This window comes from Drosophila guanche, unplaced genomic scaffold, assembly GCF_900245975.1.
Source record: "Drosophila guanche unplaced genomic scaffold, DGUA_6, whole genome shotgun sequence".
In the NCBI taxonomy this organism is placed as follows: domain Eukaryota; kingdom Metazoa; phylum Arthropoda; class Insecta; order Diptera; family Drosophilidae; genus Drosophila; species Drosophila guanche.
In genome coordinates, this window is record NW_022995757.1 from 1,012,902 (window position 1) to 1,035,509 (window position 22,608).

The 22,608-nt window shown below is 42.5% G+C and overlaps 2 protein-coding genes across 3 annotated transcripts in view; one reads left to right on the plus strand and one right to left on the minus strand.

Annotated features, from left to right (window-relative positions):
* Positions 1-293: 293 nt before the first annotated feature.
* Positions 294-22,608, plus strand: part of LOC117590376 (eye-specific diacylglycerol kinase) — a 103,048-nt gene continuing 80,733 nt past the window's right edge. The window contains exons 1-3 of one of the 2 annotated variants that reach the window (XM_034282939.1): positions 294-408; positions 869-1,143; positions 7,725-7,730. In XM_034282939.1, the coding sequence (XP_034138830.1) occupies positions 379-408; positions 869-1,143; positions 7,725-7,730 (311 nt within the window). In that variant the 5' untranslated portion in view covers positions 294-378. Of the gene's footprint in view, positions 409-868; positions 1,144-4,340; positions 4,814-7,724; positions 7,731-22,608 lie in introns of those variants that run through there. The other variant, XM_034282940.1, reaches the window with a different exon arrangement.
* On the minus strand, positions 11,899-14,298 carry LOC117590379 (translocation protein SEC63 homolog). The gene is made up of 2 exons (XM_034282953.1): positions 14,166-14,298; positions 11,899-14,107 (listed from the first exon to the last, which is right to left on the minus strand). Exon 2 carries the CDS (start codon positions 14,100-14,102, stop codon positions 11,934-11,936), a length of 2,169 nt encoding a protein of 722 aa, XP_034138844.1. The 5' UTR covers positions 14,103-14,107; positions 14,166-14,298; the 3' UTR covers positions 11,899-11,933.

Consider the following 22,608-nt stretch of genomic DNA (forward strand, 5'->3'; position numbering starts at 1 on the left):
TCGTCCAATTGTGCAAGTGTTGTTTTGTGATTTTTTTTTGTTAACTGTTAATTGAAAAGAGAGTCGCGTCGCCCTGATCCACTCTTCATGCACGCGTGTCGAAAGTTTTGTGCCGCCCGCTCTCATTCTCTCTATCTCTCTCTGGCTGTCTCTTTTTCTTCGTTGACTTTAATTTGCATTAGCGCTCTGTAGCGGATTCTACGGTTAATCGAATCCCTTAAACGTATTCGTCGCCTCCCTCCCCTACAAAACACACACACACCAACGTGTAGATCTGTGTTTATTTGTATTGTTTTTGGTTTTTTTGTAATGCGTGATATTTGTGTGGCTTAAAGTGTGTGTGTGTGTGTGTGTGTGTGTTGTGCTGTGAGTGTCCCGATGTTCTCTGCAGCCAATGGGAAAATCAAGGTGTGCAAGACCCCCCAATATCATATTTCCGAAAATTGTGCTAACCACAATCTTAAAGATACAATACTCAGCATTTTTATGGTTACAGATTTAGGTATAGGCTATCTTGATGCTAAAAATCAATACGATTGGTTAAATATTATAGCTAAAATGGATTGGATATCTCATGTACAGACATTGTTTACTGTTTTCAGAACAGAGAATCTACTACCCTATTGTTTGCCTAGATATTTACATACATATGTGCTTGTCTAGATATGTTTTAGCTTTAAGTTTACCTAAAACTCACATAGATAGTTTTACTATTAAAGCCACAAAAACTACTCAAAGGTTTGGTCTGGAGACCCATACATGTCTATCCCGTGTATGTAGACTTTTCCAAAATATGTAGATTTATGTTGCCAATCGTTCCGTGTGTCGATCATTTAATGTTTATAGTAGTAAAGTCTTTGTTTTGTAGCTGCCTTCGGAGGACACGGCTCTGGTGACTTCTCCACTCCGCTGCCTCTTCAATGGACCCTTTCGCGATCTGCACTTCAATGTGAGCGGCGACCATCGGCTGATACCCGTCCACGATGTCGTCTTTCTCGATGACTTTGAGCGCAACGTCAAGCCGCTGATCTACAGGCCCGTGACGTCAGAGACATTCGACAGCGGTGGCGGCGGCGGCGTTCTGCTAGCCAGCGAGTCGTCCGAGAAGCCGCCCCACAACATTTATGCTGATGCTGCCAACGGGTGAGTCAAAGTGCCGTGTGCAGTTTAACCTTGAACTTGTTTCGATCAGTCAAACCCGTTAGAACCACCTCAGCCGGAGGAGAGCATTGGCTGTCAGATATCAGGTTTTCTCCCCCGCCCGTAATCGCACGAAGTTCTCTCGCGTTGTGATTCATTTGTTTCGATGTTGGTAGCCATACATGGATTGCACGCGTTGATGAGCAACGAGGGAAAAAGCAAGCGCTGCTTTATTTACGGACAAACTTGGACTACAAACGGTTGAATTATGAATTCTGTAGTTTAAATTTCATTTAAAACTGCGCAGCCATTTGAAAACATGATTTGTTTACACGCTTGATTGATTTCTAAGACCATTCCACACTGAATCTTATATTAATTAACTGCTTTTCGGATAAGTGAACTGCTTAAAACTGCTTCCTAAGTGCATGCACGTAAACACTGATATGCAAGCAGTGCGATGGTTTATTTTTTATGATATTTCACATCCTAAGTTCCATTTTCTGTTGGGCACCACTGTGCGCCGGCTCACCTGTTTCTGGCCTGGTTATAATTTGTCTTGTCTTACGCTCGCTCTCCAGAGATGTTTGCTTTTCATGGCTCCGATAAATGGGGGAAGGAACACTCTCCTACGCTAAGATAAGAACAAAGGCGCCCCCACCAGTGTGATGAAACATTATCATTATCATAAAAGAAAAGTAAAGAAAAGTTCTCAGCGATTACCGCTTTCGACTACTGGCCTTTCGGTCATGGAACGCATTGTCAGCAGCTCGGATTGTGGCAAGAGCTTATCAAAAATGTTTGCTTATGCGTGTCTATTGACTTTGCTTTACCTCTCTCTATTCAAGTTATTGCAATTCACGAGTGTATCGCTCTGTCTTTAGGCTAATTTAAAATGTTGTCACCATGAGGAATTTGTTTCTATTCATCTTTATTTTAACTCCCAGCTGCAATCATTGCAGAGCATCCACCTTGTCAATTTTATGGAAATTTCTTGTGTTGTTCTCTCGCTTCTTCCGGATCTGCTTAGAGATGGCTTATTTCTGTTTGAGTTGTTGTGTATTTTTGTGTTGAAGGTTGGACATCTTTTTTGGGTTTTGCTTGAACGGAGCTTTGATTATTAAATTCGTTTCGTTTAGCTTCGCCTCGCCTCGCCTCGCTTCTTGTCTTCTGTCTGCACGTGGCAGCGGTGTCTCGCTTTACTGCCTCACTGTCCTCATTGCCGGCAAAAGTTATGTGTCGCCCTTGGCATTGACCGGTACGTCGTCGGTTCGTCTGGTCGGTGGCTCATTCATTCGTCTGTCGCATAATTAAAGCCACAATTCCGCTGCCCATTGTCCGTCACCAGTGCAACGACTTCAATTAATGTGCAACACCATAATTGGCAGAGTGACCCCCGAGACAACCATTTTGCGACATGATTCTTCGGCCATTCGACACAGCAATACCGAGCCATGCCGCTACAATACTCCTCAGCGCAGAGGAGTAATTATATTTTTGCTATCACCCCAATTAAGCGCTTAAATCAAGTCTGTGATTTATTTAAAGTCTGCAGAGAGTTTCGTAACAAAAACACCACGAAGAGAGGAAGAAGATGGTAGTTCATAGTTAGTTGTTGAAGTCAGTTGAAAAATTGTCTGTTGTAACTTCACTCCTGAAAGATATTAATGCATTTTCGGCTATTCATTGGCTACTTGTCGGGGTGCATGGTTTTGTACCTACCATATATATTTATATTCAATTTATATTGCCATTAGTGGCATTATTTTTGCTAAAAACTGCCGGATTACGCTCCAACCCATTAACCAAGACTTTTCCCAAGATGGTTCACATGCTTAGGGCTGCCGGTCGATGCTTGAAGTTGATTATGGAGGCATGCACAAGCTCCAAGAAACCAAACGGACCACATCCTGAATAGTGAGGCTCCTGTGATGGATCAATTTTGGGTAAACTTTGTTACTTTGTTGCAGCGTTACAACCCTTACAGCAGCCAACTCCTCGATGTCTGAGATTTCAGAATGCAAACGAACCAATTCAAAACTCTTTGAGTCTTAGAGCTTCAAGTGTTATGGCGATGCTGTGGCAAATATTCAGCCTATAATCAATTGAATGATGTATTTTTGTGGCCAGGTTTCATCGTCATCAGCAACAAGGGGGAAGCAATTCCAGAGACTCAGCGGCATTGAAATGGCTCATTAAATCCTACTCATTGCGGTCTTAGCTCATTTGAATTTTGTATGGTTCGACTGTGCTGCGAAGGAGAAGGGGAAGTGGAGAGTAGCCGGAAGCACCGCCAAAGCAACAGCAGATAATAATTGTTAATTATTTTGTGGTTGAATATCACGCAAGTATCCCAAAACAAAAAGATTCCAAAAATATAAATCAAATATCAATAGAATGCAAATGGCAAGTGTAATTGTAAAATTAAATCATTGCAATTGTTTCAAATATTTGTTCTTTCCCTCATTGGTCTATCGCTTCTGGGGGCTTTCATTCCCTACCATCATTCATCGGCAGAAAGTTGGGGACGCAGCACGTGCGAAGGGCTTCCTTCCTATCGCCACAATGTCGCCCCCGAAAATCGCTGACCCATTTTACGGTACGTGTACGGGTATGGGTGTTGTAGTCGTCTTACGGACAACAAAAGAGAAACAAAGTAGACAGCGTGGAAGAGGGACCGACACTGCGGAACTGCGGACTGGCCGTCGCGTTCAGTGCAGATCTTGCTCTTTTTCTTGTGTACTCTATTAAATTTTGAACATAAGATAGTATGGTATCTAGGACTCTCTCTGAAAGACAACTTTTGTGCGTACTGCTAAGCCACACTGTGAAAATGAGCGATTGATGGACGGATAGTATGCGCTAGACACTCCAGAGAGTATTTATTCTCTGTGGAATAATGTTAATAATGATCTAACAACAAAATAAACTGAATGTGCGATTTGGGAGGGGTACCTTACAGTCGGATACCCATTCGCTTTATCTATCTGTGTATCTCCTACCTGTACCTATTTCGCTGTCTCGCTGTTGCCATTGCTCTGTGCTCTCTAATTGAATTAGCCCTCACAGAGCCCCAGCCCGTTTGGGTACTAAGGTCTCGCGATGTGAAGCCCCTGAAAGTCCCCACCACGGTGGCCATTCTCCGCTTTCCGTTTCATCCGCCAATTGCAATTTTTCAGTGCGTCCGTTGCAAGTCTCTGTGGAAGTCGAAAGTCCGAACACACAAGTCCGAGTTATAATTACTTTATTCAAACCATTGTTACATATTCTATTATTGTGTCAAAAGTGCGTTTTTGTTGTTGTGGCGTGATATCGTGTGAATCGATTTGAGAAAAATAAAGAACGTTTTGAAGGAGTGCAAGGAAGCGAAAAAAATGCCAGAACGAAGAGTCAGTCAGCGTGATGTCGATGAGATTGAGATCGAAAGCGATGAGGAGGAGGAGAATCTTGAGCAGGGCGTCGGTCTCTCCGTACAATCCACACGGCGTCGCCGTCCCTCCCCAATGGCTACATCACTTGATGGTCGAGTTATTGGCAAAGCCCCCAATGGTAAACACAAGGAACGGAACCTTGATCGATTTCCTGATCATAGCGAGGAAGCTATCTTTGAAGATCATGATCCAGAGAACGATGACGATGAACTTGATGATGGCGAAATTGAGTTGCTGGATTAGTAAGTACATTATTCCTTTCTGGTAACACCTGGCCTCCTATTTGCATTTGGGTTAATAATTGCAAAACGATTGCCTGCTGCAGGGGGGGACTCACATTAAATCTAAAATTGGCTTAATTTTTTTTTCCTTTGCTGTTCGTTTTTTTTTTACTATTACTTGGAGATTGATAGTAATCAGAGTAAGACGGAAGTTTCAATGAATCAAAGATGATTTGATGTTTAAGAAGATATTCATTAGATTGCATTAAACAACGACTGTAGTCCTCCGATAGAGCATCAGGATAGTAGCTCCATATTTTATGGTGAAGACTTTGCAGCTGCCATTTCGTTCCTTTTTAACATCATGCGTCTGTCAGGCATGTCCTTGGCTCTTTTTCTGCTGTTGCTGTTTCGGAGCTTAATTAAAATTAATGAAGTACTCGCACATGCGAGTGCGCCGGGCTCTGTATGCTTGGCTGATGGAGGTGTCAGCCATTACCTGGGTCAGTTGCGGAGTGGCGTGGCCCTGCAGGGCCTGCAAATATTTACAATTTTCGGGATACCTTCCAAGCAAGTTAATTGCGCAGAAAATCGGGCACGGCGCCAGCCTCCTCTAATGAAGATTGATCAGAAACAGCAGCCCCACATGTACTCAGCCTGCTATAACCCTTTTGTCGGTGTCTCAATTAGCAATAGAAAGCTATTCATCATTTGGGACTTGTGCCAATGCAAATGAAATGTAGCCCAAAACTTTGTGATAACAAATGAAATATGAATAAACATTTATGCAGAAGTCTACAAAGTATAAAATGAAGGAGAAACCACTGATGGTACACACACACACACACACTCCTGCCTTCCTTTCCGTGCCACATGGAACAGCACTGAAAGCAGCAGCTTTAATGCATCTGTGGATGCAGCTCAACGGGATTTCGGGCATGTGGCAGCTGCCGAAAAATGTGCCACAAAAGCAGCAGGACAGCGCAAGTAAACACTAAAGAAATGTCTGCGATGCTACGCAGAAATTTGCGCTTTGAAAATGTTTTAAAAAAATTGCAAAAGATGATGCCACCATGCCCCAGCAGAGTGCACTTTTGGGTTGGAGGAGCACAAGCATAAATTATCTTTAAGAAGTGTTGCAGGATATTCTTAAAAAATACTTCATAAATGGGAAAAAGTATCTCAGATTCGTGGAGAGTATTTTGATAGTTTTTTTGTTGTTGTCCCCGCCCCATTGCGCGTGCATCTCTCAAGGGTATCCTGTATCCTCTGCATCCTGCGGGGGCGTGGAAGCGTACTTTTATTGCTGCCTGCCATTCGCGTTTCAGCCTCACGGTTGTTCGTAGTTTTCGTAGCTTTGAGGCATACAGTCATGCAGAGTCCTGCCACTGCCACTGCCACTGCCAGTGCCGGTTGCCACACATCGCACGTTTTACGGGAATGTTACGGGCGGTGGGGGCTTGCAAAAATATTTGATGCCTGCAGCGCATCGCTTTAGCCGCATCTCAACGATGTTGCAAAAGGTTGTTCCAAAGCTGTTATGCTTATTATACACGCTCTCGTACGGCCATTGCCATAGCATCCCCCCTCCTCCATCCTCCATCCTCCATCCCCGAAGCCAACACCATGGCCATTTCCATCCTCATTCAGAGACCTGGCCTGCCCTCCAGTGCAACTCCATAAAGAACATTTTGAGACGCGTTTGGACGCGTCACTACTTCAATAAAGGGTCGGAAAATGTTCATTCTGTGTGTTCGAATGTTCATACTTCGACCACAAATTCAATATGGCCCTAAGCTCTTCGAGTTACGGGCATAAAGACTTCTGCACATGCGAGCGACAACGAGGAGTTGGAGGAGGAGCAATATTTTAAAAGCAATTGCCCAAAAGCAGGGAAAACAGTAAAATAAAAAAATATAGATATGATTTTTAAGGGCATTACCGTACTTCTGTTACTGTATAATCGATTGCGGTTTAGGGTCCTTCAATCGGAGCACTCTTCAAATTTGATACAATTTAAATTATTATAATTATATTTTATTAATTTCATGGATAATGGTTTAAGGTTTCCCGAATGCTATCATCATAAGAGGTTGCCATATTGATTGCCTATTTCTGTATACCCAACTTCAATTGCTTTTTTCGATGCCGAGGGTATTCATATTTCGCGTGTTCTATGTGGCGTGTGTAGCCCCATGTTTTTGCTGCGCCAAAGGATCGCACCCACAGGATGGATGCCTCTGCCAATGGTCGGGGGGCGGCTGCATTGCGTTTTGAGAGTTGCCTTCGGGCTGGACACTGCGCCGTGTATGGGAGAGTGTAGCAGGATGGGGCGTGTGTCCTGCTACCAGAAAGTGGATCCACAAATTCTATTATGCCACATGCCCCGTGCTCCAGGCGCCGCCTGCTGCTGTTTATGCTTTTGATGCATATGCGGTTTTCTATTCGATTTGCTTGGACGCCGATTCGGTTTCGTTTTCGGTTTTGGTTTCTGCGGTGCGTTTCACTTTTGATCGCTTTCTGTTGGTACTTCCTTTTTTGTGGGAATTTTTCTCACTTAAGACTCTGCTGGAAACACGAAAATCCTCTTTAAACATAATGTTTACCGTCAGCCAAAAAGCAAATATTTCTTCAAAAATATCTAAAGATTGTGCCCGGCAAAAGTATGGAGACAAAGGCAACAAAGAAATTCCATGTGTGACCTATTTTAATTTTCTTTGAGGCATATATTTATTCGATCTCTGAATATTTTTGGTATTGACTTCCTAAATTGTATACAGGGAACATTCTCCGATTGAAACGCATCGTAAGCCCCAAAGACCCTTCCATTTCCTGTCTACTTTAACATTGATTTTCTTCATTTTGTTCTTCTGTTTCCCTTAAACGAATTTTCTTTAATTTTTCCTTTCTTCCTTTTCTCTTCTCGTTTCAGCGATACGTGAGTAAAACCCCCAATTTTTATGCAACCCCCAAGAAACAAAAGAAGCTCCGGGATGCTGCCACAGACTGTGGCACGCGTACAAAGGGATCGCAAAATAACGGGCAGGGCGGGTAAATTCACATTCCATCAGGTATTTACATTACCTCCCTTTCAATGTCATCTGAGTGCAGTTTTTTCTTTTATTTGTGCGCTAACATTACTAAACATATTATTAAATAATACAAAATAATAAAATTTCGACAATTCAATGGAAAATGTAGCAAAAATGAAGTAGACAATGTGTTACAAATATACAAAAAATTGTTTGGAAATAATGGTTTGTATATTATATATTTATATATATTATAGTATTCTTTAGCATTAATGGAAAGTATTTGGTTTAGGACAATATTGATGGGCGATAATTATCTATTGATTCATTTAAAATTGCCTAATTTATGATTCCTATGCGCATGAGTTCTATTTTGAATTTTAGAATTTGAAAATGCCACCTGTGGCTTTCTATCGACAATATTATAAGTATATCCGAAAATACAAAGAGAAAACAGACAATAATAAATAATTTTGTTTTGTTAAGTTAAATTAAGCAGATTTCCAATGATATAATTCGTTAAACACTCCCCATGTCACTGCGAAAATAATTCAATGCTTTCACCGATTCCCAGAATCGCTTGCTCATGCTCTTACTCTTGCTGGTGCTGCTCATTATTCTCATGGAGCAGCTACAACGCGAGGGACATGTTACATTTTAGAAAAAAAATAAGAAAAATGCTTAGAATTGAGGCTTGTGATACCCTCCGCTTGTTCCCTGTTCCCATCAATAATTACAGATATCTCTGAGCACTACCCTGTCCACACCCAATCCACTGCTCATTTGCTTGTACAACACTCAGGGTTTGCTGCACGTTTTTCTAGGAGTCTGCCCCCACGTGTCCTTTTGTGGAGCGTTATGTATCTTTTACGAAGGCTAAATTTGGTTTGGGGAATTTCTCACAGATTGTTCTGTTTTGGGTTGCAAAAAAGTAAAAGGGCAACCAAGGAAATATGGAAAAAGACGTGCATATGTATGTATGTACGTATAAGTGAAATGAAATGTGATATGGTTATTATAGAATGTGGCTGTCGTCTCCAAGCAGGCCCACACAAATACGCACACAAAATGAATCCAATCCAAGCGTATCGAATCGAATCGGATCGGTTCCATAAGAGCAGTTGATTTTACGAGCCTTAAACATGACACTGAAATTAACTGAGAGGACGAATGCATACGCAGATTTTTATGACAGCCAACAAAAAAACAAGTGAGGGGTTGTGGATGCGGTGGATGAATCCGCAATCCGCAATTCGCAATCCGAAATTCGCAATCCACGTGCAAGTGTGGAGTGGAGCGGAATGCGAAAGGCAAGGATTTCCGCTGCGAGGCAATTCTGTCCTCCCCATTTTGCCCCTCAGTGCGTGTGGCTCAGATCCACTCTTCCGTTTTTACGAGTATTTGTTTGCTCATAGCCAAAACTGTGCATACGTCTGCTAATGGGTATCGAGCTTTAAAATAAATTATGTAGTAGAGTAGTTGATCGAAATAAATTTAAATACATTACTTGGCGTTGCAGGTGTAGCTCCTCAGCGATCCAGCATAGCCAATTTCCATTTGATCTAGCCCAAGGCCAGCATCGTTTCGTCCATTTGCTAGCCCACTGGATTGACTGCCACAATTGACTGGTTTCTATGGTAAAGTGTGCTTAAGTCCAAGCGAAAAGCAGTGCGTCTACGACCAATCCAAACTTACCCTTTTCCCTGCCGTAGGCAATAAGATCAGATCCATTTTATTATTCCACTACATGCGCGCACCGAGCAGCTTCATGGAGCATGTCTGGGCCATTTTTGCTGCTTTTCAATCCAAATTCTGTGCCATTTGTTTATACTTTGCCGGCGTTTCGTTTCTATCGATCACATTTTGTTGGCGCCTGCTATCAATACGGCACTGACCAAGGTGTATTGAGCAAAAGGTGCGTACCTTTTATCGAGTCCAGTTCACAAGCTCCATCAAACTTATATATACAATTGCATTCGTAGCAATAGGCAAACAAACCATTCTTGTACAATTTATTTATATATTTCCTGCCAGATGCTATAGAGTTGCTATCAGCAGTTGCCAAAATATGTGCCGTACCTCTCCCCGAATATACCATGCGAAGACAACGAATAAAGAGGCAACGGAAGATAGAGTAAAAGACAAGAGAGACAATAATAGAGTAAAAAAAGAGGGAGAGACAGGCGTACATTTTGCGTATTGGATTTTATTCGACTATGGAACATTTTTTTAATGCGGCAATTGCGGCTCCTGCGACTCCTTTGGCTCCAGCGACTCTTCGAGTTGGGTTATTAGATCGGAGCAACTAAGATTTTCGAAAGGCTCCCAAGTATTTTCAATGCTGGGATAGCCCTCCCACCCTCCTTTGTCTTCTGCATATTCTCACAAATACAATATACCCTATTTACTCTTCGAGTACCGGGTATAAAAACTAAATCAAAATTTCGTTCGCGAGTTATTAATTTAGGACACCAAAAGTGGTCATTGGGACCATAGTGCGGTGCTGCTGTTCCGCTGCTGTATTGCAGCTTCCGTGTGTGTTGACAGTTTTTGGTGTTTACCCGTCGATTGAATCGCTGATTTCATTTGGTCTTTGGCCTGCACCGTTATTTTCCTTTTCCCACTTTTTGTTTTTGTTTTTGTTTTTCTAATTGACAAGTGGTCGGGGATGGGGATGGGGATGGGGATGGGTGTGGCGTGCAGTGAGGATGGAATGAATGTTGTGTTCATATATATGCTGATGCGCTGTGCTTTCGAAATGAAATGGAAATTGGGGCCTGTGAATCTCCACTCTACTCCACTCGCTTGCTGTCTGTCCTTCCGCCTGTCTGTCTGTCTGTCTGTCTGTGTGTTAGCATTAATATTGTAAACGTTTTAATATTTAATATTACGCATATGACATGTTGCGCCTTTCCTCTTTTTTTATTTGAAGCTTCTCCACATAGCTCTGACATTTAAATGAATTTTCAATAATTTCGTTGTTGGCTTTTCCGGGGGTGTTTTATGTTGGGGTACGCCACCGAATAGAGTTGTTGCATGCCACCAACAAGCACTTAACGCCTAGCAAAAAGGACCTTCGTCTTCCCACTTCCGAATACTTACACAGCACGTCCCTGCTAAGGGAGGGGCACAAAAAAAAAAACTTACTCCCTGAAAATGCCATTTGTGCAAATCTAATAAACAGCGAACCGCATTAAATTTGACACTGAGGTGTGGGATGAATGGATGAATGGATACTTCTCGTATGTATGGGAATACAAACATATGCATATGGGGACGGGCGATGTAGAGTAGTGGCGCTACAATAAAGATACTTTCATTATGGTCGCAGCACAAACATAGGCCCTGTGTTGAGCAGTTGCACGAATCGCCTACAGCACTCTTTTCTTTTGAGCTGCATAACCGATTAAAGGCTGACTCTGCATAGCATAGAGTTAAACTTTTGCATTAGCAAAGCGTTTCCAGAAACGATTCAGGACCACTTGATATTTTTGGCTTGACCTTTTACAGAACTGAATATATTATTGCACATTTAAAGTGTCTTTCCATTTTGAAATCATTTTTCACTGATAAACTTAAGACTTGAAGATAACTTCAAGCGAAAGTGTATACTTGCGGCATACATATATTTTTTTGCGAATGACACATGACACATTTAGCTTCTGGGATTTGGCGGCCAAAGGATGCTTTCGTTTTCGTTTTTCTTTTTCGTTTGCCAAATTAACATATCGCACAGTCGTCGCAGCGTCGTCCTTGCCTCTTCGCTCTGCTCGACTTGCCACTTTGAGGCGCAACCTTATGTGTCTGCGTGTGTGTGTGTGCCACTGTGTGCCACTGTGTGTCTGCGGGGGGCATGGGGCATGAAGCCTCTGCCTATGGGCCATTGACTGGCTGTCGCAGTGAGGCCTGCAGTCAGGATGTTTTTTTGTGTGTTTGTGCGCCGAGCTTCATGGTTCATGAATGCCAGGCGGGTAGAGACCTTTAAGAAGAGCAGCGCAGCCTTTTAAAATCGCTTAAAGATTAAACTTAATTTTTTTTTATTGAACGGAAAAAATAAACATTTAACAGGAGGGGCCAATTACAGGGACAGGGACAGGGACAGGGTCAGGCTATAAATCTCCCTCTACAGGGGTGTCCTGCAGCTCTTCCTCCTGAGCATCCTGATCATTATCTTCATCATCGTTAGCATCGGTGGAAGAGGCAGCACTGTGATATGACTGCTTATCATCTGATATATTTTCAGTATCAGTTGTGTTCCCTGAATCGCCATCGACATTGCCATCGCCATCGCCATCGCCATCGGAGGAGTCTTCGTTCAAGCCACGATACTGGGTATGATTGAGCTGAATGGGTGCCGGCTCCTTGACTCGCAGCTTAAATTCGTGATGACTATCGACACCCAGATACGAGTCGGAACGCAGGCAAACCATAAACTTATAGACACCGGGCAGCAGGGGAGCCTTGAACTGCAGCTTAATCTCTTTGGAATTGACGACATCCATGATGTGTGTGATTCGTGTGATAATCAAGTGCTCGAGTCGGTCACAGATGTAGATCCACCAGTACTCCTGCTTCTTATCGGGAAACATGGGACAGTGGACCTCGTGCGATTCCTTGGATGGAAATAGAACGGGGAGTTTCTGCTTAAACTTTGACTGGACGCGCTCCCATTCCTTGTCGTCGTCGTTATCCTGTTTTTCAGCATGCTTCTGGCAATGATCTCCAATGGCATTCAATGGTTTCCTGGCTTTTGTATGCCTTTTCTTCTTGCCCTTTCCATTGCGTCGGCTGTGCCGCTGCATTTCCCCGGCGAATGCTTCCACGTTGCTATCGAACAATGTCCGCATATCCTGACGACTGATGGCAATGGTGGCGGTGACAGTGGCACCAGCAGTCACCACATGGCACTTCCCATCGCCCAGCACCTCACAGTGGACGGACAACGCAATCAGGGGCATGCCGCCGAGCACCTTCATGGCATTTGCATACTCAAAGTCATAGAGGGGGCGCAGCAGAGAGCGACGCTCGCGAGCGGGCAGCCTAGCGAAATGCTCCATACTGTTGATGGCGATGGCCGAGTTCTTGCCGTTTCGGATCATCGTACTGAGATGCTTTTCGGTGACATGCGGCAGTTGCAGCAGCGGCGACTTGTCCTCCCACACCGCCTGGACGATCATCGGCAGCAGCTTCATGACGACCTCAAAGTGCTCAACGCTCGTCTGGAGCGTCTGACTCAGGCACTGGAGCATTGCCTGGATGAGTTGCGGACATAGGCGCACAATTAGCTGGCGATCGCGTTCCAGGGTAGACGGCTTGAGGTTCAGCCGCGAGAGATGCGCATGGAGAATGGTCTTGGCCTTGATCACGTACTTCCGGCAGAAGGGATACTCCTTGGTCGTGGGATCGAAATTCTTCAGATGTCGAAACAGAGCACGCAGCTCCGTGTTGTCCGATTCGCGTATCATCATCTCCGTATTGTATTCGTGATTGAATTCATAGCTGCAAGACAGCAGCATCAGGGCGTTCCTCACTCCCAATTGCTTGGTTTGGGATAGTAACAGAAATTGCTCGATGGTGGCCACTAGCACGTTTCCCGAGTAGCGCAGGGCACTCTTCCACCAATACGACACACCCAGTGGCAAGGCAACCATAAGGACGACAGCGTAGAGACCCAGAACCCACAGCCGATACTCCGCAGCCACAAGCCATGCGGGCAGGGCTATAGCAAAGGTGGCCGCCTCTGGGCCATCGGGATGCCCATACAGCTGGTAGTTCTTCAACCCAGTTTCGGTGGTGAGAGCTGCGTAAGCTTTAGTCAGCAGAATGAATGCTTCATGGTCGCCGGTCACCTTGTCGGGATGGAGAATCATCGAGAGCTGGTGGTAGGACTGACGGATCTCCTCCTTCGATGCCTCTGGTTCCACATTTAGTATATCAAAAGGGTTGAAGTTTTCCTTCACCTCTGGCTCGATCTTGTTCAGCGGCCCTCGAACGGCCAGGGCACCCAACAGGATCCATGCCACCACTAGGCCTGTGCGACAGAGCCACATCAGAATGGGTCGCAACGGATTGACCTTGGCCAGTCGCGTGTTCTTCTTGCTGCATTCCCCACAACGGCATTTGTTCTTCTTGCCGTTCCCGGTATTGGCATTATTATTTTGAATCGCTTTCGGCCAACCAAAATAGGACAAGGGCACCATTGCGATAGTGCAGACGGCAAGCCACACAAAGAAGAACATGGATCCATCTTTGTCATAATAGAAGCTTGGATCGGCCATGATGTCTACGATGTATTTACCAATAAATCGTTGGTTCTTCTTTCTTTGGTAAGAGGGTCTTACCTTTACGCTTAATGTGGCTATCACCTTGATGCAAGTGAAAGCGCTTTGCTAAATTTGGTATAACTATTAAAACTATTATAAAGCAAAAATTCCAAGAGATAAATTCACTTTTGCTGGAGCAACTTTTCTAAAATTGTTTTCTCTATGAAGTGATGTGAAACATTTGATTTGTTAGCAAAATTTCAGGGCCTGCTCTCTGCCAGTATTTGCGTGCTGTGCCCTATAATAGTCTGGAAACTCTTTAAAGGATGCCATTCTGCTCTTTTCGTACGAGCCCTCTCATACTGGTTATTATGCACATTTGCAGTGCAGTTAATGTTGTGACTTCGATGTTTGTGTGTTTTTGCTGTTTCTGGGCTTACCAATACTCTGTAAAAGTAGAGCACTTAAAGGACTTTCAATTCCAAAGGCGATACCTTTCAGCACTCATTAAAACCCCAAGCAGAGCGTATTCTTAAGTCGGATATGTGCATACATGTGTTTGTATAAGTTTTGATTTGTTACAATTGTTTCTGTTGCTCTCCTGCCTTGTTCCTGCTCTGCTGGTAAAATGGCAGCAAAATAAAAACCATTTCATTTGAATAATGTGAAAACATTTTGTTACTAGCACCTCAGCCACCACCCATTGTTATTTTCCTGAAGTTGTCATTTTTATTGTCTTCTGGGTTTTTGCCTTTTAAAATGCTCTCCAACTGCTGACATTCGACATAACGAAACGAACAAAATGCCTTTGTCTGCAGCCATAACGACAAGCCAATCTTATAGACCCTACACTAGGGGCATTGATTGCGAATTGATGGACAGTAGACACAGACAAAAAACAGCAACACAACTGCCTGGCAAAGGCAGAATAAATACATGGGTGATTTTTCGGTCATTAGGAAAGCTTGTTGCTCGTGTAATTGTCTAGAAACATTGCTTTTAAAACATAACGATATAATCATAGATTATTTGATAGTTTTTCTATTATTTATAGAATAGAAATTATCTATAAAATGTATCGATTGTAAATCGATAATCCCAAAATAGTAAAATCCTTTTCAGAACATTTCAGTATAATTGCTATCAACTGTTATGAGTCGAAAATTGGACAATATTGATTAGATGGTACCGAGGCAAATCAAGAAAATTTCAGTAACAGCTGCAAAGAAATTAGAGATAATTTCTTTGGCCGTTTTCCCCCGGAAGTAGAAACACCTTTAATCGGTGTCCAATTGGAGGTTAACACTTGATTGTCAGCTGGTAGGATTTTCTAATATATGAAAATTATTTTTCCATGTTCCCAATTTTAAGTCCGGCCCACCATAAAATTCACCTGCACAAGCCCCTAATTATGTGCACTTTTCTCTGTTTTGTTCGTGTGGCAGAAATTGAAGAATCGTTTCCATTGGGACTGGCAAAATGACATCCAATGATGGTGGGGGCAGAACTTTTTGTGTGATTCGTTTCGCCTAAAAGTATGCCACGTTGTCCGTGTCGGAGAGATTATTGCTATTGTCGTATCAATTGGGAGCATTTACCCGACGTGACGCGACGCGACAGTCAGACGGCACAGTCACATGTACATATGTACTTGTATTGGAGTGCATGGATATGTACACGTATGGAATGAATAATTTGTTATTCAGTAAAGTCCGTCCCCAGGTTCTCTTCTATTCGCCCTACTGTGTGGCACACGGTAATTGCCCTAAAGGAAGACATGTTTGTGGGTCACCCCACAAGAACGGCTTCATATTTGATTAGATTAGTGGCTAATCAGCAAGCGAGTTTCGCTTTGTCGATTAGTGGCCTACAATTAATTGAGATGTTTCTCAAGGGTTTAATCACCCGCGTTGATTGATTTAAATGGTTTTTGGTCAGGTTAATGATTAGCCTCTGGACCCTACATTTTTGTGTTGTTTTTTATTACATAAACTAATTTTCGAAAAATAACGGATAAATATCCCAAGAAAAAATAATTTTTGTCGATTCTAACAGTATTTCGATCTGTCTAAATCCAAAAATCATGGGCGATAAAGTGTTCACAAATCCGTGTAACCGCATCGTCGAAGGGCATCCAGAGTTCTATATAATGCGGGCTTACATAAAATAGATCAGATAATAGTCCAAGTCTCCAATCGCGGACTGCATGTTCCACTGTGCATGCATTCGACATTCAGTCATTACTTTCCGCATCTTTTTTCCAAAGAAGCGCTTCACTTATATTTCAAACTAATTGCCCAAGGCTTTGATCCTTTTATTTTATTTTGTCTTGTTTTTAACTTTGAGTTTAAACTCAAGTGAGTTATTTCTGCACACAAATTTTGATATAAGAATCACGTATATCAGGGTGGGTATATCTTTCGACAACTACGCTGAAAACCGAAGCATCACCTCGCAACAAATGATTTTTATATGAATGTCAGAATGCAGTAATGGAGCCCAAGCTATAAACATATCTTTTCGCATGCACCACGGTATCGATAAATATCGATTAACTGCAATGCTCTTCTGGCAACTGTACTTTAGTGCAATCCGAGGCATCGGGCAATCAGCAAATGATTTGCTTGCAACCAGAAACGACGCCAACAACCAGTAGCGCCTTCTCCGTAATGTGCCAACTGTTGAGTTTCCTTCCGCTTCCGACAGACGACGACGAAAGAGACCTGGCAGAGAGTGGGACAGCTGCATGCAGAGAGTGCTCAGAGAAAATGGGATGGCTAGAGGAGAGAGGGCGCGTGGGCGAGTGGATGAGTCGGAGCCATGTAGAGAGAGAGAGAGAGAGAGAGAGAGTGAGAAACGGAGAGGAGCCTGCCTGATATGGCCTTTTAGCCATAGTCTATCTCCCTCTCTGTCGCGCCCACCCACGCCGCTAATGGCGCTCTCTCGCTCACAGTTCCCGGCCGGCAGGCCGCCTGCTTACAGGTGTTTATCGTGTGGCCCTCGTGCGTGCGCGCCTCGGCTCCTAAGCCCGAAGAGGCGGCAGGCGGCAGGTGGCCTTCTCTCTGCTGTCGGCTTTCGGGTCTGTAAATCGCTCGTCTCTCGCCGGCGTGAACGAGTGTGTTTGTGTGGGCGCCGTTATATTCCTGGCGTCGCTGCGCTTTGGCCTCAGTTTCATTTGAACAGTGGACAAGGCGCGTTGTGCCCCCAGCAGTGAACAAAAGCAAACACTGAGACTCAACTCCAAAACTCAACTCAAACCAAAACCGAAAAACTCAACAGAACCGACACGGAACCGAACTCTCTCTCTCTCGCTTCACCATCCAACACACACGATTGCATCCTCGATTGCGCATATAACTTCATTCCCGACAGTCCTCCTTGACAGACATCGAAACACTCTGAACAACTCAACATCAAAATTTCCAAAACCTTAATACAAAAGTTTTTCACACAACAAATTTTCAACATTTTTTTTTTTTTGTGAGTGTTTGTGCTTTAAAAATCTTTTAAAATTCAAATTTAACTTCGTAATTGGCATACAAAAATTCAAACTCATATAAAATCCACGAATCCAAGGAAAGAACAAAAAAAAAAACATTTTCAAAAACAAACTAAAAGTACTGAAATATTTGTAAGCTTAAGTTTGTTTTTTCTTGGTTTTACGCTTACGTTTCTGTTGTTTTTGTTTTGTGTTTCCTGTGAAAACTAATTCGATTCTTTCACGTACAAAAATGTGCACAACTTTCTCGCTGGATTCGAACGACTAGAAAGTGCGTTGCGTCCGTTAGAACGATCGGATTCAAAAACAGGTAAATATTTAAATCTCTCTTTGAGAACATTTTCAAAAAAAAAATGCTGTTATTGCAACTGTTGACCAATTTTGTGAGCGTGGTGTGTGATGATAGGCAACTGAAAATAAAGTAAATTCAAACAATTGTTCCAGGATTGCTCAAAGACTTAATTGAATATTTTAGATAATGTGATTTTGTGTAAGAAAACAATTTAGTGACCTGCTTTCAACTGCAACTTTCAAATGCAAAATGAGAGTATACAATGAGTATTTAACCACGAGTAGCTGCGATCAAAATCCGATCATCCCTGCGATGATTTAAGACAAGCCTTTTTGCTGAAATAATTTTAGAATACAAACATTTGACTCATAAGGGAAATATTTTGCAAAACTTAAAAAAAATGGTCTATTTTTTTTACAAAACAATATTTCCGTAAGTATAACAAAAATGTGTTTTGCTTTTAAATATTAATTACTATCCAATTTATGGAGAAGCTTCCATTTTTTTTTAAGATCTTATGTATTTTTTGAAATTTTTCTTTTCGCTTGAGCTTGAAAGATTTTCGTTTTCAGTAACATTTTTCTTTACGAAAATAAATAGTCCGCGAAGTAAATTTGTGAATAAATTAAAAAAAGAAGATCCATCACTGTTGAAAGTATTCCAGTTTCTAACATTTTTTGCACTCGAATGAATGAGGGGAAAAATGCATGCAACAAGAGCCACTCTTTCTATAATTTAGGATCTCCCTTTATGGCGTGTTGTGGCCTGCCTCGTTAACCAAACTAGTTGCCACATTCACACACACATATGAGGGGGCAACAGCATCCTCCTCCCGTCTGCTCCGTTCCGTACGTGTCCTTTTGCTAATCGCTGCGTTTAAGGAACTGCAGAATGTCGGCGGAAGCTCTCCCTCCGTCCCACGAGCTGCAGCGGTAGTTTTGGCGCGTGACCGGATCTTCGCGGAAACGGAGGGCAACAACAATTTCTTTGATTTTCCTCAGACGCAGCAACAGGAAAAACGCAATAGCGGTGGCGTTGCTAAGTATTGGGAAAATTGTGGATTTAAAAAAGATTTGTGCGGTTAATTAAATTGGAAGAGCTGGTCTACTACCCTCGTTAGAGTTGTCAGTGCAAATGAAACCACTTTATATATTTGAGAGGAATTGTATCCAAAGAGCATTCATATCCATCGATGATGATATCAATCGCCAGCGCTATCGCGTATCAACATTGTTTTCCACTTAAAATGCCATCAGGTATTTTGGATTTGGTCTGTAACTCTGATATATTTTCCATCATACGCATAATATTTATTTAGCCAAAGGCCCCAGCAAAGCCTTCTCTTATCAATGCGGAGGCCCTTCTCACCTTTCACAAAAAAGCCAACTATGAGTCGGATGATTGATTGCGCGGAATGTCGCTACGCGGAGTCCCAAGTAAATAACAGATTAAAAAAAACGATTGGTGTCGTCTCAACTACCAGCGCCAAGTTCTACGAAAATAAAATTGCATGTTTGAGAAAACAATTGGCAAAGGGTATTCTGAAGATTTATTCTTCAATAACCGAATTTTTTGCTTAAGAAAGAACATGCATCGTCAAATGCATCAAAAACTTGCTATTTCTAAAGATATTCGAACCGAACTTTCACAACAAAGCCACAATATAGTTTAATAGAACAATATATTGTAAATATGCCATAGTTTACAGCCTATCACTTACTTGTTTCCACAGAAATGTGAAGAACAGTTTAAGTAGAGTATTTTAATGCATTTCCACATGAATCCTTAGACTCTTTGATTTTTTTTTTTTAATTTGTATGCGTGTTTTTTATTGGATTTTATATGAAAATGCCGAACAAAAGGAGCCATGAGGATAAACAGAAAAAAAACGCCATAAAGGAAATGAAAATTGAATATTTCATGTGGGAGTCAAACAAAAACAAAAGGCAGAACCGGAAAAAGCCGAAAAATGGTTCGCGTCAAAACATCAAATTCCCGAAACAACAAATTTCATTTTTCCCACCGAGTTTTCCCCGAGTGCTAGGGGTGCTCCTCCACACAAAGGTGACCGCAAAAAAGTTTCAAGAGTTCAAACAAACAAAAAATAATACAAAACAAAGCCAAAAGTAGCATTAAAATTGAATACACAGATATATTTTTTTAATTGAAAATGATTCAATTAAAAAATTTAGATGGCGAAAATGTGATGTCATTTTTATGGAAGAAAGTTCAGTCGATAGTCCCATAATTTTCCCAAGACTCTTCTGCAGAGTTTTCCTTTTTTGCTGGAAATCAAAGTATTTCCACCTGAAAATGGAGCCTCGAATATGATTAAGTGAATGCTCTTCATATGGATATCCTCGAATGCCACCCACTCGAAGTCCTCTGCAAACACTCTGGCATACAATTTTGTCTTGCTTTTCTTTCATTTTCCCCCGAAAAACATCATGAGAAGATGAGACGTAGTGTTTGTCAGTGCAGATTACTCTACTCGCCTTGCCATAAAGGAATGCAAAGAGTTAAGTGATTGTTGGATGTTATGGAATTTTCAGTAGCAGCAGCAGGCGGATGAGTGAGGGGCGACTGACGGGCGATATCCAAACGGATGGACAGGATACAAAAAACTGACAGTTGTAGACAGTTGGAATAGGAATAGGAATACCTATGCACACACAGCCATACACATGCGGGGGCTTGGAGCCCCCGAAAATGTGGGCCTAATTTTGGGTCTATTTATGTTCTTGTCATGCCACACACACACACACACACACACACACATACAGGGACAGAAACAAACATTAAAGCAGGAAACAGAAGTTCCTTTCCTGTTGGCAACGCCAGTTATGAGCCTTTAACAGGCAACAACATGGTAAAACCCACCGACACAGAGCCTTCCGGGGGGCAGGCAGCTCGAATTTGGGGCAAAGTAACCGAAAGTTGACTCCGTTGCTACGATGCGCCCCGTGCGCCTTCGCGCCTTCGCTCCTGCCATATGTAATAACTAACGTAGTTTGCCTTAGCAATTTGGCACTTGTGCGCCTTATGCGACGAAGCCCATCCCTTCATGACCAACGACCTAGGGCACAGTGGTACAGAACTAAAGATTTACATATTGAGCTGCTTCATCTTGAGTTTTTACCCTACATCATAACGAGCTTACACTTGACTCTCAAAAAGCCAATCAATGCAAATTTAGTAGAGTTTTTTCTTGCACAAAAGATTCATACAATTAATGATTGTATTTTCCTATAGCTACAGTCCACTGTGTCAAACAGGTAGCAAGCTTCGCACCCGGGGTAGTGGACGGGACAATGTCTAGTGGAGGCACAGAGGGCGGTTGTGGCACATGTGCTTAACTGCCAACCACGGGGGCCCAGACGTCTCTGATATATTTGCATGCAAAAGTGTTGTCATTGTTGCTGCTTCTGGTGCTGGCTGCTGGCTGCCAATGATAAATGCAAATAGGTGGAAAGACATCCATAGAAGAAGTATCTAAAAGTAGAGACAGAACAGCGGTAGTAGGGGAGCTCACCCTACGAAGGGCATAACGCATTTGTTATGTGTGTGCGTGTGCTGGGAATTCTAGACTGCAATCTGCTGCTTATTGGGAGAGTGAATCCAGCAATGCGCGCCAGTCAAGCAGCCACAAACGATTGACAAACAATGTACAAATACAGACATTTATTTGATCACAAATTGCGAACTATAGAGAGAGGGCCCTCTAAAGAGTCTTCTGGAAGAGATGGCTGAAAAAGCAACCAATCAAATGGAGCCATAGATATCTTCTCAAAAGTCTTGCCATCTGAACGATAAAGTTAGCAAAAGGTCCAGAAGTAGTTGTTGAAATATAGAAAATAAAAGAATATTCGCATTGTTTCTGCTTTTGCAGATTCATTCCTTCAAGTCGTTATATCCTTCGCTGCAAAGCTTATAACCAATGACATCAATTTTGACAAACTACAATTGCTGAAAGCTAAAAGCAATATACAAATACCCAAACCCCAAAACCACACATTGAACCCATTCAGTAACCACTTCTGGCGGTGGGTTCTTTCACATTCAACGACTATTCGTATTTTTATTTGCTTTGGAGTCATTGACATGCGCCACCTCTGCGACAGAACTATCGCTTTTCGCTTTTCGCTTTTAGCCAGTTCTTTTGTTTGGGTTTTTGACCTAAGACAAGGAATATATACACAAAAAGAATGATAGCCCAGCGGTCGCCACTGTTTTTTGGGAGGCATTCTTTCAGTCATTTATGCAGAAACTTTAAGAAAAGTATCTTTAAAGGTTAGCTACATTTCCATCTGGGGAAAAAATGCCTTAAATTGTGTGTTTCTGTTTTGCGTTGTTGTTGCCATCAGCAACAGATTTTTATCATGCATGAAAATGGCATAAAAGAATGATGGATGGCCCCCGAAAAATGTGCGGGGGAAAGAGCGGTGGCGGATTAGAAGGTAAATGGAAGCATCATCTGTAGATTTGTTTTCTTTCTCAAATTCGTTTGGAGCTGAGAAATGTTTCTTCATGATTTTTATTCAAAGCAATTTATATGCACATGTGTCTTTGTTATCCATGCATTTGGGGGTCTTAATTGCAAGGCCGACACTTGACCTTTTGGATGGGATGGATGGCTGGCTGGCTGGCTGGCTGGCTGGATGGCATGAATAATTGAAGTAAAATTGTTGGTTCATGTCCGAGTCCGTAGCTCCCTTCTTGGGTCTTAAGCA